Source organism: Salmo salar, chromosome ssa07 (assembly GCF_905237065.1).
Source record: "Salmo salar chromosome ssa07, Ssal_v3.1, whole genome shotgun sequence".
Classification (NCBI taxonomy): Eukaryota; Metazoa; Chordata; class Actinopteri; order Salmoniformes; family Salmonidae; genus Salmo; species Salmo salar.
In genome coordinates, this window is record NC_059448.1 from 15,954,951 (window position 1) to 15,973,123 (window position 18,173).

The following is an 18,173-nucleotide window of genomic DNA, read 5'->3' on the forward strand; positions in this document are numbered from 1 at the left end:
ATGGAGATGCCGGGGATTGAACCCGGGGCCTCATACATGCGAAGCATGCGCTCTACCACTGAGCTACATCCCCATTGGTTATAAGCAAAGTTGCAAAAAGCCTTATAAAGCTAGTAAATTTTAGAAAATAATAGCTTGTATAGATCTTTCACTAAAAGTATATTTATGAATTAAAAAAGTATAAGTATTATAGCCTACACTTTTTATAATACTAATATTTATTTTTTTGAAAAACACACTTAAATAATAGTCATTTAGAAAATATTGTTTTATTTCAACAATATAACTATCAATCAAATCAAATCGAATGAAATATTATTTGTCACATGCGCCGAATACAACAGTGAATTGCTTGCTTACAAGCCCTTAACCAACAATGCAGTTTTAAGAAAAGGAGCACACAATATAATCACATCAGCGCAAACACTTAAAAGCCTCATGCAACCGTTTTTATATCAATACCAAATGACTTCTGGGTAACAATTAAGAACCTTACTATAATAGCGTTTCATTAAAATGGACAAAAATAGCCTTTTAACAAAAAAATATTTTTCAAGCAAGAATTTTGCTAGGACTGTCAGGGAGTGGTCTGACTGGGAAGGGAATGCCATGCAAACCTGCTGATTTTAAAAATGTTTTCAACCTTTATTTAACCAGGAAAAGCACATTAAGACCCTCTTTTTCAATGGAGACCTGGCCAAAAAGGCAGCAACAATCAATACATTACAGAATTATAACATACAACAATACAATTCAACAACATGTTCCAGCCTAAAAAAAACATTTACACTCCTCTGTAACAGTCTCTCATCAAAAATAAAAATGTAAAGGCCCTGTGTAGATTGTATTTTCAACCCGCAACTATCAGGAATAACACTGATCAAATCTTTTCACACTTTTATAGTGTTTGTTTCATCAGTTGCTGTATAACATGATACAAAACACAAGCAAAACATCATTTTGACTGCACTGGGCCTTTAAGTTGTATCAGATAATAAAAATAATAAAATTGTCACATGCAAATCAATTAAATGGTTGGCCTACGGCTCTCTGACTGTGGCAGAGGCTCCAATTCACCACATGTATTTCTCTGAAAATAAACATCATGCACAAAAGACATGAAACAGTATAGCACAAAGTCAAGCCATAGGCCAGGGCTGAATTTAATGGCTATTTAGATAGACCTGCCCAACCCTCTTCCTGGAGATCTACCGTCCTGTGGGTTTTCAGTCCAACCCTAATTTAACACACCTGATTCTACTAATTAGCTGCTCAACAATACCTTAACTAGCTGAATCAGATATGCTAAATTAGGGTTGGACTGAAAACCTACAGGACAGTAGATCTCCAGGAAGAAGGTTGGGCAGGTCTATCTAAATAGCCATTAAATTCATAAAATATACAGAACACAAATATTTACAATACAAATCATCTCATAGCAACAGTGCAAACCCCAAAACTTCGAAACCCATGAAACTTTGAAACCGTTTAAAAATTACATTTTATATCTAAAATACATTAATATAGCTTCATGTATTCAAGCTGCAATTGTTGCTCTTGTCAGTCACTTTGATAATTGGATTGATTTAGTACACTCTCTGTTGCTCTCTGCCTTGATTGTTATAACACTGGTTTGTAAGGTTTACAATTATGACAATTATGACAATGATGGTGATGATGACAAGTAGCCAATGTTCTGTCAAGCGCTATTACTGTACAAAAATGTATTATGGAACTCTTTCCCCTTTCTGATCCTTTCCTCACAATGCAGTCACATCATTGTTGTCTTTGCCTCCCTCATAATCTTCAGACCAGATAGCACTACCAGAGCACTGATGCAGGTGTATCAGCAAACCTCCCCGTCCACTTTCTTCTCCTCCCACTGCTCCCTCATCACCTTTGCTATCCCCCTTTTCCTCCATATTCTCCTCTCTCTTCCCCTCACACTCTCTCCTCTCCTTCTTCGCGTCCATGACCTTCACTCTCTCCGTCAGGCCACAGCCCTCCGCACTGGAGTTGTCATCCGAAGAGTCGTCCACTCGGTCCTCCCTCTCATCCCCCTCCTCCTTCTTCCCCTCCCCCTCGCTTTCCCCTCCCTCACTCACTCTCTCTACATCCTCCTCTTCGTCTCTCGGTTCCTCCTCTCCTACAGTCTCCACATCCTCACTGAGAGGCCAAAAGCGACGCCTGAACCACACCTCCAGGTCTTGGACCCCGCCCCTCACCCGGTCCCTGGCCCCACCCTCCCCAAGGACCAGTTGGTGGACTGTGTACTGGCCATTAGTCTGGCGATTTAGCCACATGTACAGGACGACCAGGAGGGCAACGAGGGTGACCAGGATGAAGAAGACAGTCAAGACGACGAAGGTGGAAGTGGTTTGGTCTTTGATTTCTGGATAGTTAGTAGTCATGTCTACAAGGGAGAGTAACATTGGAAAAACTGTTTAAACTGACATTTGACAGGAACATTGGGTTGGATCTAAAGTGATTGGTTGGCCTCATCTGCACTATAAAAATAACATTTCAATTGTCAGACTGAATTGAAATGGAATTGACCCCAACTGACAGTCACAAAATACAAGTCTCTTATTCTAAAGCTGTTCAAATCCAGTCATGTTTGGCCTCTTATTAGAACAAAACCATAAATCCGTTATTATTGGGGTTATCAGGGTCACATAGATTTGATGTCGCAACGTACCTCTTCAAATAGTTCTCAGAAAAGTTGAAGAAATCTTTGCTCAATCCAAGGTAAAACTGCTGCGGTGGAGATCCAGTTTCTTTCCTTTCAATTGGAGGTGATCCATACATTGATTTATTAATGACTGGATCTGTAAAGAAAACATAGTAACATTAGCTTCCTATTGACGAAAATGTTTGCAGTATAATTGAGCAGTGTTCATTATACCTCCTGACAAGCAACACAGTTCACCTCCCAATTACAATATCCATGCAGCAATTTTTTTAAATATACATACAGATAATTACACCTGAAAAAGAAATGTTTGTGGCGGAAAGGTGGACTCTCAGAAAAAAATATTTTACAGGATAAAGTATGGCTGGTTTTAAATGTAGACTGAAACCTGCTCATGAATAATAATATGATTATTGTAATCAGAATCTGTCACACTGACTGGTTGTGAATGGTTCTGACAGTTGTGGTGTCATGGTGATTGATGTGCCATGCTATTGTTTCATTGTGCTGTACTGTCCCTGCAGATACCACAAGTCACACCTCACAAACACAGGAAGTGAGTGTGAGGCGGAGGCAATGGGAGAATCTCAATTGCATACTCTTCGCGTCCTCTCTCCTGTCTCCTCGCCTTCTTCTCAAAACCCATTAGAGGAGAAGGTCAGAGGGGTGGGACCTCTGTTTTTCTCATCCAATGGGTTTTGAGAAGGAGGCAAGGAGAGCAGAGAGAGGACGCGGGGAGTATGCAATTGAGATTCTCCCCCTGATTCTGCATGTGTGACTCACTAACAGGAAGCCAGCAGATGCTTTCTCTCCCTCGGTCTTGCTCACATATAGTTGAATAATTATAACAGTCAATTGGAAACTGTTATATAGATGAATATGGATGCTTGTATAGATAAATATGGATGCCTGTCAGAGTCGACAAATGCATTTTAAAATAAATGCACCTGTGGTTTCCCCAAATCTGTGTGGATAGCTGACATATTGAGTAAAGACTAATTTATAGTTCTAGTTTAGACAGGAATGCAATGGGATTCATGTACACAACCTCTCAAAAGTTTGGGGTCACTTAGAAATGTCCTTGTTTTTGAAAGAAAAGCATTTTTTCTGTCCATTAAAATAACATCCAATTTTTCAGAAATACAGTGTAGACATTGTTAATGTTGTAAATGACTATTGTAGCTGGAAACGGCTGATTTTTAATGGAATATCTACATAGGCGTACAGAGGCCCATTACCAGCAACCATCACTCCTGTGTTCCAATGGCACGTTGTGTTAGCTAATCCAAGTTTATCATTTTAAAAGTCTAATTGAGTATTAGAAAACCCTTTTATAATTATGTTAGCACAGCTGAAATCTGTTGTCCTGATTAAAGAAGCAATACAACTGGCCTTCTTTAGACTAGTTGAGTATCTGGAGCATCAGCATTTGTGGGTTCGATTACAGGCTCAAAATAGCCAGAAACAAAGAACTTTCTTCGAAACTCGTCAGTCTATTCTTGTTCTGAGAAATGAGGGCTATTCCATGCGAGAAATTGCCAAGAAACTGAAGATTTTGTACAACGCTGTGTACTACTCCCTTCACAGAACAGCGCAAACTGGCCCTAACCAGAATAGGAAGAGGAGTGGGAGGCCCCGGTGCACAACTGAGCAAGAGGACAAGTACATTAGAGTGTCTAGTTTGAGAAACAGACACCTCACAAGTCCTTAACTAGCAGCTTCATTAAATAGTACCCGCAAAAAAACAGTCTCAACGTCAACAGTGAAGAGGCAACTCCGGGATGCTGGCCTTCAAGGCAGAGTTGCAAAGAAAAAGCCATATCTCACTGGCCAATAAAAAGAAAAGATTAAGATGGGCAAAAGAACACATACAATGGACAGAGGAACTCTGCCTAGAAGGCCAGCATCCCGGAGTTGCCTCTTCACTGTTGACGTTGAGACTGCTGTTTTGCGGGTACTATTTAATGAAGCTGCCAGTTGAGGACTTGTGAGGCGTTTCTCAAACTAGACACTCTAATGTACTTGTCTTGCATTTCTCAGAACAAGAATAGACTGACGAGTTTCAGAAGAAAGTCCTTTGTTTCTGGCTATTTTTAGCCTGTAATGAAACCCACAAATGCTGATGCTCCAGATACTCAACTAGTCTAAAGAAGGCCAATTGTATTGCTTCTTTAATCAGGACAACAGTTTTCAGCTGTGCTAACATAATTGCAAAGGGTTTTCTAATGATCAATTAGCCTTTTAAAATGATAAACTTGGATTAGCTAACACAACGTGCCATTGGAACACAGGAGTGATGGTTGCTGATAATGGGCCTCTGTATGCCTATGTAGATACTCCACAAAAAAATAAACAATTTCCAGCTACAATAGTCATTTACAACATTAACAATGTCTACACTGTATTTCTGATCATTTTGATGTTATTTTAATGGACAAAAAAAAATGCTTTTCTTTCAAAAACAAGGATATTTCTAAGTAACCCCAAACTTTTGAACGGTAGTGTATGTGGACTTGTTGTTTCCTATGACGTACAAATGTGACATTCTGCTCATCAGATGAAAGTTATCAACAAGGCATAGTTAATCCCAACTAGATTGCCAACTTGATTATGCAAAATATGTTAAGCAGTGTTTTCTCTCTCTTTCTACATCCTACAATGCCTTTACATTTATGCATATGACCAACCAGCCAATAAGTCAAAGGCATATCTGAACATTTCCCGTTACATGTTTTCATGTGGTGCAGGCAGGCAGGGTACAGTAGGCTGTGTTTAGACAGGCAGCCAATTCTGATCTTTTTTCCACTAATTGGTCTTTTCAACAACCACAGTAGATCTTTTCACATCAGATCTTTTTCAGAGCTGATGTGATTGGTCAAAAGACCAATTAGTAGGAAAAATATTAGAATTAGACTGCCTTTGTAAAGGCAGCCATATTGGCGGGAGCACTGATTTAATAAGGATCTTTAATAAGGATCTCACTGAGGGATGTGCTGTTTACATACTCTGTTTATATGCATAATACCTTCGCAGCATTAGCACAGATAACGTAAATGTTTTAAGCAAAGGCCCACTTGATATGCAATCATTAACCACACCCTTTACCCCCAATGCAATTCTTTCATTTTGTAGATTGGTATTGGCATTTAATTCAGATACCCATTAGCTGTTGCTGAAGGTGCATCTACTATTCCTGGGCTCCACACAAGACATAAAACATGACATAATACAAAACCTCAATAGACAAGAACAGTTCAAGGACTGAACTACATCCACTAGGATTCCTCTTACAGTTCTGAAACTAAATACACCAGGGTCACACACAAAAAAAGAAAAAGGGAGGGGAAATGTGTAAAAGTCCTAAAAAGACTAAATAAAAACCCAGTAGGAGGAGAAAAACAGTGGTGGGAGAAAAGTGAGGAGGAGATGTGGAGAGAGAGATTGATTGGAGAGTGTGAAGCTGAAGGATGGACATACAGAGAGTGGAAAGAGCCGTGACAAGATGGTCACACATAGGAAGATGAGAAATGTCAGAAAGATGGAAGAAAATGTTCAAACAGATCCACACCATAAAATGCCAAACATAGGGGAGATTTGATGAATTACGATTGATTAAAAAAAAAGTAAACTCACCAATGTGTTGCTATAAAATGAATTGAATTATGGTTTCAAGAGACAGACCCAACGAGGCAGGTGTTAGTGGTGGCACTTTTTTAAACAAGAGATGGGGATACAGAAACTTAAAGATAGGCGTGTAAGAAATAGAGCGAGAGGGGATATAATGTGGGTGGAGAGAAAGAAACAGAGAGAGAGAGAGAGAGAGACAGAGACAGAGAGAGAGCGAGAACCTCCTGCTGAAGACCATATTAGAGACACATATTTCCCTCAGATTACACAGATCCACAAAGAATTCGAAAACAAATCCAATTTTGATAAACTCCCATGTCTATTGGGTGAAATACCACAGTGTGCAATCACATTAGCAAGATGTGTGACCTGTTGCCACAAGAAAAGGGCAACCAGTGAAGAACAAACCATTATAAATACAACCTATATTTATGTTTATTTATTTTCCCTTTCGTACTTTAACTATTTTCACACCATTACAACACTGTACAACACTGATACAGAGAGAGAAAGACATAGAGACAGAGAGAGAGACAGAGAGACAGAGAGAGAGACAGAGAGAAGAGCAGAGATTACTTTATTTTTTATTTTTTTATTTAACCTTTATTTAACTAGGCAAGTCAGTTAAGAACAAATTTTTATTTACAATGGTAATTGATAATTGATAGATAACCCAACCCACTAACTCAAGCAGGGTGGAGTGGAAATGTTGCAAGGGGTGATAAGCAAGTAAAGTGTGCACCCAAATATACATCCAAATATACATAGAAAGAGGAAGCTGTAGTGTTCTGTGTACTTTAGCTGTAGTGCAGATTGAAGGTTTGACAGCTGGTGTGCAGGGTAGCTACATGAGTATCAGATGTGCAGCCAGACTTATTAGCCACTCCTTTTGCCTCATCTCTTTCAAACATACCGTTTTTCGATTCCTCATAAATCCATGGAGCCTGAACAGTTCAAACAGTCAGTTTCTTAACAGGTGCATGTTTATCAATAGTTGGAAGAAGCAATTTCATAAATTCATCAAGTGCAGCATCAGCAAGTTATTGATTTCATTAACCTTATTTCTTAGGCTACATATATTAATATGGGCTATTTTTAGCCCTTTCCTGGGTAGCTTATCAGAGATAAAGCAAGAAAAAAATATATACATTCAGCAGTCCATTAATCAATTGGTGTGTGTACGTGTGGTGTGTACTGTGATGTTAAAGCTATGAACCCATAGTCTTGGTTCTCTCATCCCTTCCAGGCATTTTTGGGAGGGAGGGTGGACAATGAGCCTGTCATAGCGGATGTAAGCAATGTCCACACGCGCTCTGGCAGCTTTCATGGCTGGGATCAGGTATTTTCTCTTCAGGCGCACAGCTTCAGGATAGTCCTCGTTGAGGAAGATATACATTCCTCTCAAGTTCTTGGCTCTTCAATTTCTCTGAGATCACTTCCCTCACTTTGTCCTCAGACTCCCTCCAGGTCTCGTGGAGATTCTGCTATTCCGTCCACAACCATGTTGTTCAGTCTTGATTGTACCTGGAGATAATCTGATTTATCCATTATTGTTATCATGGATTCACACATAGAACTGATGTCCTCTCTCAATGATTTACAGATTGCTGTCATCTTGCCATTCTTCTGTTTAAACTCATCAAGCTGACCCTGGGAGAACTGAAAACTGTTCTTCAGGTCCTGGACCTTTCTGGTCAGGTCGTCCATTCTTTTATTAGTTGACTCCACCAGTATTTGGACAAAACACTTCAAGCTATTTTGTTATTTTTGTAACAACTGCTTGTAGAACTCTTTTTGTTAGTTTAAAAAATCCTTCACCTAGTTGTCCATGTGGACCAATTTATCTGTGCATTCTGAAAAGCTATCCAAGGATTGTTCCATAGGATTTTGTTTTTAGGGAGTGATATTGTGAAAGTGAAAGTGAATGTGAAAGTTGTGTGATATGACAAATTAAGCTGATTGAAATTTGGATAATAAGATTGATTGAATTGTGGATATTAAGAAATATGGATAAATAGCTTTGAAATTTGTATAATAAGAGATTGAAACTTTAGAGATAAAGTAACATAATATTGAGTATAATGGGTTACTAGAGATGTAACAATAGAAGAAAAAATATATACAACTTGCACACCCACACCCACACGTATGTAAGTGGTGTAAAAAGTATTATGAGAAATGTTCAGAATGGTCCCTTTATGGATAATTTGAGGTGTGATAAGGTTAAAGCATTGTATGGGACTTGACTTAGCCCTAACCAATAAAACTATAAATAGAACCAATGAATGTTGAACATGATTTTCTGTTAACTAAACTTAAGGCTACAATTGATTGTACTCCTGATGGAGTTTTTGTTGATATCCCAAACGATGAGATATTAAACCAATGAGTAAGCAGGCAAATTGAACCAGTCCCCCAGGATGACTGGGGGTCTGACACTGCCTCCTAGTCTATTTTGTCTCAAATGCCAGAAACCTTATGGATAGAACATTCCAATGACAGTGAACTGATAGGCAGTGCTAGCCTAGTTATAATAACTGCTTATCTCTCCCCTTCTAAATTGACCAATGTATTTTATAAATTTGGCACATTACATATGAAGCTTAAAATAATAGACATTTAATAAGTGTGAAGCAGAAAGTGAACATCCAACAGAAATTTGAAATAAATATATAGACTAACATTGTTAGGGTAGACTAAAATGAAAACAATGCCTTCCAATATTGAGAAGGTTATCATGTTTGTTTTGTTTTGTTTTAAACCTTGCAATAGGGAGGAAAGCAGAAAGTTGTTTGAGAGTGATCTGTGTGTATTAACAAAGTGATTAGGAAGGTCTTCCTATTGGGAAAGAAGGAAACAGATATGGAAACTAGTGAAAGTAACAAAGTGAATAGTAATTGGCTTTCAGATAGCACTCCAATAATGCAATATCTTAGTAATTTCAAGTAGTAAACAAAGGGATTGAGCATTGGGACTGATATTAAATTAGAGGCCGCTCACTCTTCAAGGCCTGGTCCACTGCTCTTGTGTTTAAGTAATCTGTTGTTTGGGTTAGAGATCAGCTTCCTGTGGAACAATAGCTGCCAGTACACACTGAACCCAAACAGGCTGTAAGAGGCACAGTGGGGAAATTTGGGACAGAGGTTTGAATAATTGAATAAGACACGTTTTTGACAATGTATTACTCAATTCTATAATATGGGTAGCACCAGGGATTTAAGTAAGAAGGTAATGTCATCTAAAACAATAATCTGTTTCCATTACCTGGAACTGTGTCCAGTGATTTAAGTGGGTAATGTCATCTAAAACAACAATATGTTTCCATTACTTGGAACTGTGTCCAGAAGGAAGTAGATCCAAGTAAATGTTTTAGTACCGAATATTGATCTGATAATCCAGCACCAACTTTTTGAAGGTCCTAGCAGATTTGTTAAACAACAGGTTTTATATTGTGACTAAGTTTATGTCCCAGGGATAGTTTGTACAGAATTGTATCAAATCAAATCAAATTTATTGTATGTCAAAGGAACAGGTCGAAATGACAGTGATTACAAGAGAGGGGCTCTAGGTTTGTTTACTTTAGAAGGTGCCTATTCAGCTTGACGGGACACTGTATCATCTGATGTGTCTATCAAGTTTTTTTCTATGTTTATCAATGATTCTGTATCTCTTCCTTTGAAAGGATTTCCAAGTCAAGTGCCTTAGGAGAGCAGTTAAAGGTACCCGGATCCAGCTGTTAAGGGAGCTCCCAAATTAAAACCTCTCTGGGCTAGGCGGGACGAATTCGTCCCACCTACGTAACAGCCACTTGAAGCCTGTGGCGCGATTTTCAAAACCTTAAAAATCCTATTACTTCAATTTCTCAAACATATGACTATTTTACAGCTATTTAAAGACAAGACTCTCGTTAATCTAACCACACTGTCCGATTTCAAAAAGGCTTTACAACGAAAGCAAAACATTAGATTATGTCAGCAGAGTACCAAGCCAGAAATAATCAGACACCCATTTTTCAAGCCAGCATATAATGTCACCAAAACCCAGAAGACAGCTAAATGCAGCACTCACCTTTGATGATCTTCATCAGATGACAACCCTAGGACATTATGTTATACAATACATGCATGTTTTGTTCAATCAAGTTCATATTTATATCAAAAACCAGCTTTTTACATTAGCATGTGACGTTCAGAACTAGCATACCCCCGCAAACTTCCGGGGAATTCGCTAACATTTTACTAAATTACTCACGATAAACGTTCACAAAAAGCATAACAATTATTTTAAGAATTATAGATACAGACCTCCTCTATGCACTCGATATGTCCGATTTTAAAATAGCTTTTGGTGAAAGCACATTTTGCAATATTCTAAGTACATAGCCCAGGCATCACGGGCCAGCTATTTAGACACCCGGCAAGTTTAGCACTCACCATAATCATATTTACTATTATAAAAGTTTGATTACCTTTTGTTGTCTTCGTCAGAATGCACTCCCAGGACTGCTACTTCAATAACAAATGTTGGTTTGGTCCAAAATAATCCATCGTTATATCCGAATAGCGGCGTTTTGTTCGTGCGTTCCAGACACTATCCGAAATGGTAAAGAAGGGTCGCGCGCATGGCGCAATTCGTGACAAAAAAATTCTAAATATTCCATTACCGTACTTCGAAGCATGTCAACCGCTGTTTAAAATCAATTTTTACGCCATTTTTCTCGCAAACAGAGGAAAAAATCACAAAGGCGGGGGCGGTCGGGTCACGCGCCTAAGCTCAGTGTCCCTCGATCGGCCACTTGAGAAAGGCGATAATGTGTTTCAGCCTGGGGCTGGGATGACGACATTCTGTTTTTTCCCGGGCTCTGAGCGCCTATGGACGACGTAGGAAGTGTCACGTTAGAGCAGAGATCTTTAGTAAAAGATAGAGATGGAAAAGAAGTTCAAGAAATGGTCAGACAGGCCACTTCCTGTAAAGGAATCTCTCAGGTTTTGACCTGCCATTTGAGTTCTGTTATACTCACAGACACCATTCAAACAGTTTTAGAAACTTTAGGGTGTTTTCTATCCATATGTAATAAGTATATGCATATTCTAGTTACTGGGTAGGAGTGGTAACCAGATTAAATCGGGTATGTTTTTTATCCAGCCGTGTCAATACTGCCCCCTAGCCCTAACAGGCCTGGCCATTTTGTTTGTTTTTACCCTACGATTTTTACTATATACACGCCAGCACCCACACACAACCCACCTGTTAATGAATATTTGTTAGTGGTTAATACTCTGTTTGATTTATTGATGAGGGTCTTAAATTAAAGTGATAGAACCAACGTGAAGCACTACGGACTGTCATTCTAAATTTGGGTTGGATAATTTATCAATATTTATAATTATGATATGGAAAGGAGAGGCTTCTAGAGACAGAGCTATGCCCCTAAATTGTGAGGAGAGCCACTAGATTGTAGCTTGGGCTAAACTTGCCCCAATCTCATTCTATCAAGGTTGGTGTGAAACTGTTATAACATGTGTTCTCTCTCTTCCCTGTGAAAGTCAATATGCATGTGCCCTAGACCAAATTCAGGAGATCTCTAGAGACATAGAGAAAATTGACAATGCTAAAAGAATTGTGTAAATTGGCTCTGGAAAACAGAGAGGCTCTTGACTATCTTTTGGCAGGTCAAGGGGGTACTTGTGCAATTATTGGAGATGAATGTTGTACTTTTATCCCAGATCACTCTTCTGATATGACTGCTCTCGCCGAATACATTGCCACTGTTGCTAAGAATAATTCCCCACAACCAGAGTGGACACCTGCAACTTGGTTGGAATCCCTGTTTGAAAGGTTGCTAGATCGAATCCCTGAGCTGACAAGGTAAAAAAAAATCTGTCATTCTGCCCCTGAACAAGGCAGTTAACACTGTTCCTAGGCCGTCATTGTAAATAATTATTTGTTCTTAACTGACTTGCCTAGTTAAATAAAGGTAAAATAACAAATAGTATTACCATACTAATTAGATTGTATAACCCAGAATGAAGGGCTTGAAATTAGTGTCTTGTTTTTTTTTCTGCGTTGATTTCCCTAACTTTAATAGGAGTATAGAATATTATGATACAGAAGCTAAAATCTAAATGCTTACATTAAAATGTAATAATTATCATCACACAAGTGATAAGAGGATGGAATGTGATGGAAATGTGTATGTTTGTGCTTTTCTAATAACCAATTTCTGTGTTATGTTTATGCTTTTCTATAAACCAATTTCTGTGTTCATGCAAGTGACTGATTGAACGAATCCTCACTGTCAGTATCTGCAATTTGACAGTACGCCTAGAACCTTGTTTAGAGAAAGGGATATCTCATTTTCAAGGTCTCAGCTTAGAGAGAAGAAGCCTGTGAGGTATTGGTCTGTCACATGCATGACCCAGTATTTGTTCATCACATGAATGAAGCAAACATTAATTATTGAATGATGAATAAGCTAAATCATGCAAATATAACTTGTCAGTATATAAGGGAACTAACGGGACTGCACCGTTAGAGCTCACTTCAGACCGGTACTTTATGCATCTAAGTTTGACTGTGACCTTTCCAGCTTGCTGACAAAAAATAATGATTAATTTAAGATTGACTTCGAGTGCCCCTGTGTAAGAATTTCCACAACAGCTCTTAGCTTTATCCTTTGAAAATATACACAAGAAAAGATTCTATGGAATTGATATGTACAACCATGGAGGGTTGATGTCACTAAAGGAACCCACCAATTAACATACTGTACCTGCAAAGTTCAAGGTTCACAGATGCATACAGTCCAATGGCCACAGAGTGGCTGAACCTAACTGGACATAGTGATTCTGCTAATTAACACCAACTCTTATAAAAGCAGCTCGCACTCTAAAGCGCAAATTATATCAGTTTTATCAGGATTTCCCAAACTCGTTCCTGGAAAGGCACACACCTGACTACAGTCGTGACCAAAAGTTTTGAGAATGACACAAATATTAATTTCCACAAAGTTTGCTGCTTCAGTGTCTTTAAATATTTTTGTCAGATGTTACTATGGAATACTGAAGTATAATTACAAGCATTTCATAAGTGTCAAAGGCTTTCATTGACAATTACATGAAGTTGATGCAAAGAGTCAATATTTCCAGTGTTGACCCTTCTTTTTCAAGACCTCTGAAATCCGCCCTGGCATGCTGTCAATTAACTTCTGGGCCACATCCTGACTGATGGCAGCACATTCTTGCATAATCAATGCTTGGAGTTTGTCAGAATTTGTGGGTTTTTGTTTGTCCACACGCCTCTTGAGGATTGACCACAAGTTCTCAATGGGATTAAGGTCTGGGGAGTTTCCGGCCATGGACCAAAAATATCGATGTTTTGTTCCCCGAGCCACTTAGTTATCACTTTTGCCTTATGGCAAGGTTCTCCATCATGCTGGAAAAGGCATTGTTCGTCACCAAACCGTTCCTGGATGGTTGGGAGAAGTTGCTCTCGGAGGATGTGTTGGTACCATTCTTTATTCATGGCTGTGTTCTTAGGCAAAACTTGTGAGTGAGCCCACTCCCTTGGCTGAGAAGCAACCCCACACATGAATGGTCTCAGGATGCTTTACTGTTGGCATGACACAGGACTGATGGTAGCGCTCACCTTGTCTTCTCCGGATAAGCTTTTTTCCGGATGCCCCAAACAATCGGAAAGGGGATTCATCAGAGAAAATGACTTTACCCCAGTCCTCAGCAGTCCAATCCCTGTACCTTTTGCAGAATATCAGTCTGTCCCTGATGTTTTTCCTGGAGAGAAGTGGCTTCTTTGCTGCCCTTCTTGACACCAGGCCATCCTCCAAAAGTCTTCGCCTCACTGTGCGTGCAGATGCACTCACACCTGCCTGCTGCCATTCCTGAGCAAGCTCTGTACTGGTGGTGCCCCGATCCCGCAGCTGAATCAACTTTAGGAAACGGTCCTGGTGCTTGCTGAACTTACTTGGGCACCCTGAAGCCTTCTTCACAACAATTGAACCGCTCTTCTTGAAGTTCTTGATGATCCGATAAATGGTTGATTTAGGTGCAATCTTACTGGCAGCAATATCCTTGCCTGTGAAGCCCTTTTTGTGCAAAGCAATGATGACGGCACGTGTTTCCTTGCAGGTAACCATGATTGACAGAGGAAGAACAATGATTCCAAGCACCACCCTCCTTTTGAAGCTTCCAGTCTGTTATTCAAACTCAATCAGCATGACAGAGTGATCTCCAGCCTTGTCCTCGTCAACACTCACACCTGTGTTAATGAGAGAATCACTGACATGATGTCAGCTGGTCCTTTTGTGGCTGGGCTGAAATGCAGTGGAAATGTTTTTGGGGTATTCAGTTCATTTGCATGGCAAAGAGGGACTTTACAATTAATTGCAATTCATCTGATCACTCTTCATAACATTCTGGAGTATATGCAAATTGCCATCATACAAACTGAGGCAGCAGACTTTGTGAAAATGTATATGTGTGTCATTCTCAAAACTTTTGGCCACGACTGTATATAAAGTCCCACAGTTGACAGTGCATGTCAGAGCAAAAACCGAGCCCTGAGGTCGAAGGAATTGTTCGTAGAGTTCAGAGACAGGATTGTGTTGAGGTACAGATCTGGAGAAGGGTACCAAAACATTTCTGCAGCCTTGATGGTCGCCAAGAACACAATGGCCTCCATAATTCTTAAATGGACGAAGTTTGGAACCACCAAGACTCTTCCTAGAGCTGGCTGCTCGGCCAAATTGAGCAATCTTGAGAGAAGGGCTTTGGTCAGGGAGATGACCAAGGATCCGATGGTTACTCTGACTGAGCTCCGGAGTTCCTCTGTGGAGATGGGAGAACCTTCCAGAAGGACAACCATCTCTGCAGCATTCGACCAATTAGGCCTCGATGGTAGAGTGGCCAGACGGAAGCCACTCCTCAGTAAAAGGCACATAACAGCCCGCTTGGAGTTTGCCAAAAGGCACCTAAAGGACTCTCAGACCACGTGAAACAAGATTTTCTGGTCTGATGAAACCAAGATTGAACTCTTCGGCCTGAATGCCAAGCGTCAGATCTGGAGGAAACCAGGCCCCGCTCATCACCTGGCCAATACCATTTTTCAGCGGCAGGAACTGGGAGACTAGTCAGGATCGAGGGAAAGATGAACGGAGCCTGGGGTCTGAATACTTATGTAAATGTCATATTTCAGTTTGTATTTCTTTATACAATTGCAAACATTTCTAAAACCCCATTTTTGCTTTGTCATTATGGGGGGTATTGTGTGTAGATTGATGAGGGAAAACAGTTTAATCAATTTTAGAACAAGGCTGTAACGTAACAAAATGTGTCAAAAGTGAAAGGGTCTGAATACTTTCCGAATGCACTATGTTAAGAGTTGAAGCAGTGCAGAACCACTCGGCTGACATACACTGCAGAGCCCAGAGGCAGGAAGTGAGTGGTTCAAGAGACACAGAGCTGATGCTCTTTCAACCTGGGACCACATCCTGTTATGTGCTCCACTGGCTAGTACAAACACAACACCAGAAACTACTGGGGAACCGTAGAGGCAGATTTTCATTCATGCACATTTTGCTATGATGTTGTGGGAGGACTAAACTTAACAATCCATTTCTAATGCTGAATATAATTGAGTTCTTCTTTCCAAAGAGTTGAGGTATCAATCAGAAAAGCTTCAGGAGCATGCTTATCCTGTATGATAACAAGATGATAACCACCTGATTTCACCATGTATGATAACGCAAGATGATTACCACTGGGTTACACAGTGTATGATAACACAAGATGATAACCACTGGGTTACACTGTGTATGATAACGCGAAATGACAATCACTAGGTTACACAGTGTATGATAACACAAGTTGATAACATAAAATGATATCCACTGGGTTATGGCGCCAGAGATGAAGGTAGACGTTTTACGTGTCCCCAACCTATTGTGTTTTTTTTTTACATTTACATTACATTTACGTCATTTAGCAGACGCTCTTATCCAGAGCGACTTACAGTAGTGAATGCATACATTTCATTTCATACATTTTTTTTTCTTTTTTTTTTTTTCTCGTACTGGCCCGCCATGGGAATCGAACCCGCAACCCTGGCGTTGCAAACACCATGCTCTACCAACTGAGCTACAGGGAAGGCTTGTTCGTTTATTTGTGTTGTTTGTAACTTATTTTTTTTCACTTATTTTGTACATAATGTTGCCGCTACCATCTCTTATGACCGAAAATAACTTCTAGACAGAAGCAGAATCCTTTTTTTCCTTTCACGACTCTGACGAGAAGGATATACTGATTTCTCGGGAACAGGCCCAGATCCCTGCGATTTGCGTGAATTTGTAGGTGATCTAATAAACCCCCACTTCCCTCCATTCTGCTAGCAAACATAGAGAATAATATCGACAAGCTACGCAGAAGATTAAACTACCAACGGGACATTAAAAACTGTAACATCTTATGCTTCACGGTGTCGTGACTGAACGTCGACCCTATCAACATACAGCTGGCTGGTTACACGCTATACCGGCAGGATAGACAAGGGGCGGCAGACTGTATTTTTGTAAATAACAGCTGGTGCACGATATCTAAGGAAGTATCGAGCTATTGCTCGCCCGAGGTAGAGTATCTCATGATAAGCTGTAGACCACACTTTCTACCTAGAGAGTTTTCATCTGTATTTCTCGTAGCTGTTCACATACCACCACAGTCAGAGACTGGCACTAACACAGCATTGAATGAGCTGTATTCCACCATAAGCAAACAAGAACACGCTCACCCAGAGGTGGCGCTCCTAGTAGCCGGGGACCTTAATGCAGGGAAACTTAAATCCATTTTACCAAATTTTTTACCTGCATGTTAAATGTGCAACCAGAGGAAAAAAAATCTCTGGGCCACCTATTCTCCACACACAGAGACGCATACAAAGCTCTCCTTCGCCCTCCATTTGGCAAATCTGAACATAATTATATCCTCTTGATTCCTGCTTACAAGCAAAAATTAAAGCAGGAAGCACCAGTGACTAGATCAATAAAATAGTGGTCAGATGAAGCAGATGCTAAGCTACAGGACTGTTTTGCTAGCACAGACTGGAATATGTTCCAGGAGTACACCACATCAGTCATTGGCTTCATCAGTAAGTGCATCGATGACGTCGTCCCCACAGTGATCGTACATACATACCCCAACCAGAAGCCATGGATTACAGGCAGCATCCACACTGAGCTAAAGGCTAGAGCTGTCGCTTTCAAGGAGGGGGACTCTAACCCAGAAGCTTATAAGAAATCCCGCTATGCCCTCCGACGAACCATCAAACAGGCAAAGCCTCAATACAGGACTAAGATCGAATCGTACTATACCGGCTCTGGCACTCGTTGGATGTGGCAGGGCTTGCAAACCATTACAGACTACAAAGGGAAGCACAGCCGAGAGCTGCCCAGTGACACAAGCCTACCAGACGAGCTAAACTACTTGTATGCTCGCTTCGAGGAAAATAACACTGAAACACGCATGAGAGCACCAGCTGTTCCGGAAGACTGTGTGATCACGCGCTCCACAGCCGATGTGAGTAAGACCTTTAAACAGGTCAACATTCACAAGGCCGCAGGGCCAGACAGATTACCAGGACGTGTACTGTGAGCATACGCTGACCAACTGGGAAGTGTCTTCACTGACATTTTCAACCTCTCCCTGTCCGAGTCTGTAATACCAACATGTTTTAAGCAGACCACCATAATGCCTGTGCCCAAGAAAACGAAGGTAGCCTGCCTAAATGACTACCGACCCGTAGCACTCATGTCTGTAGCCATGAAGTGCTTTGAAAGGCTGGTCATGAC

The 18,173-nt window shown here is 40.3% G+C and overlaps 1 protein-coding gene and 1 non-coding gene across 2 annotated transcripts; both read right to left on the reverse strand.

Annotated features, from left to right (window-relative positions):
• Position 1: 1 nt before the first annotated feature.
• Positions 2–73, reverse strand: trnaa-cgc (transfer RNA alanine (anticodon CGC)). Its single transcript has one exon. It is a non-coding gene; the product is annotated as a tRNA-Ala (tRNA).
• Positions 74–621: 548 nt separating this feature from the next.
• Positions 622–6,493, reverse strand: LOC106608695 (uncharacterized). The gene is made up of 3 exons (XM_014206801.2): positions 6,326–6,493; positions 2,699–2,828; positions 622–2,413 (listed from the first exon to the last, which is right to left on the reverse strand). Exon 3 carries the CDS (start codon positions 2,409–2,411, stop codon positions 1,761–1,763), a length of 651 nt encoding a protein of 216 aa, XP_014062276.1. The 5' UTR covers positions 2,412–2,413; positions 2,699–2,828; positions 6,326–6,493; the 3' UTR covers positions 622–1,760.
• Positions 6,494–18,173: the final 11,680 nt, after the last annotated feature.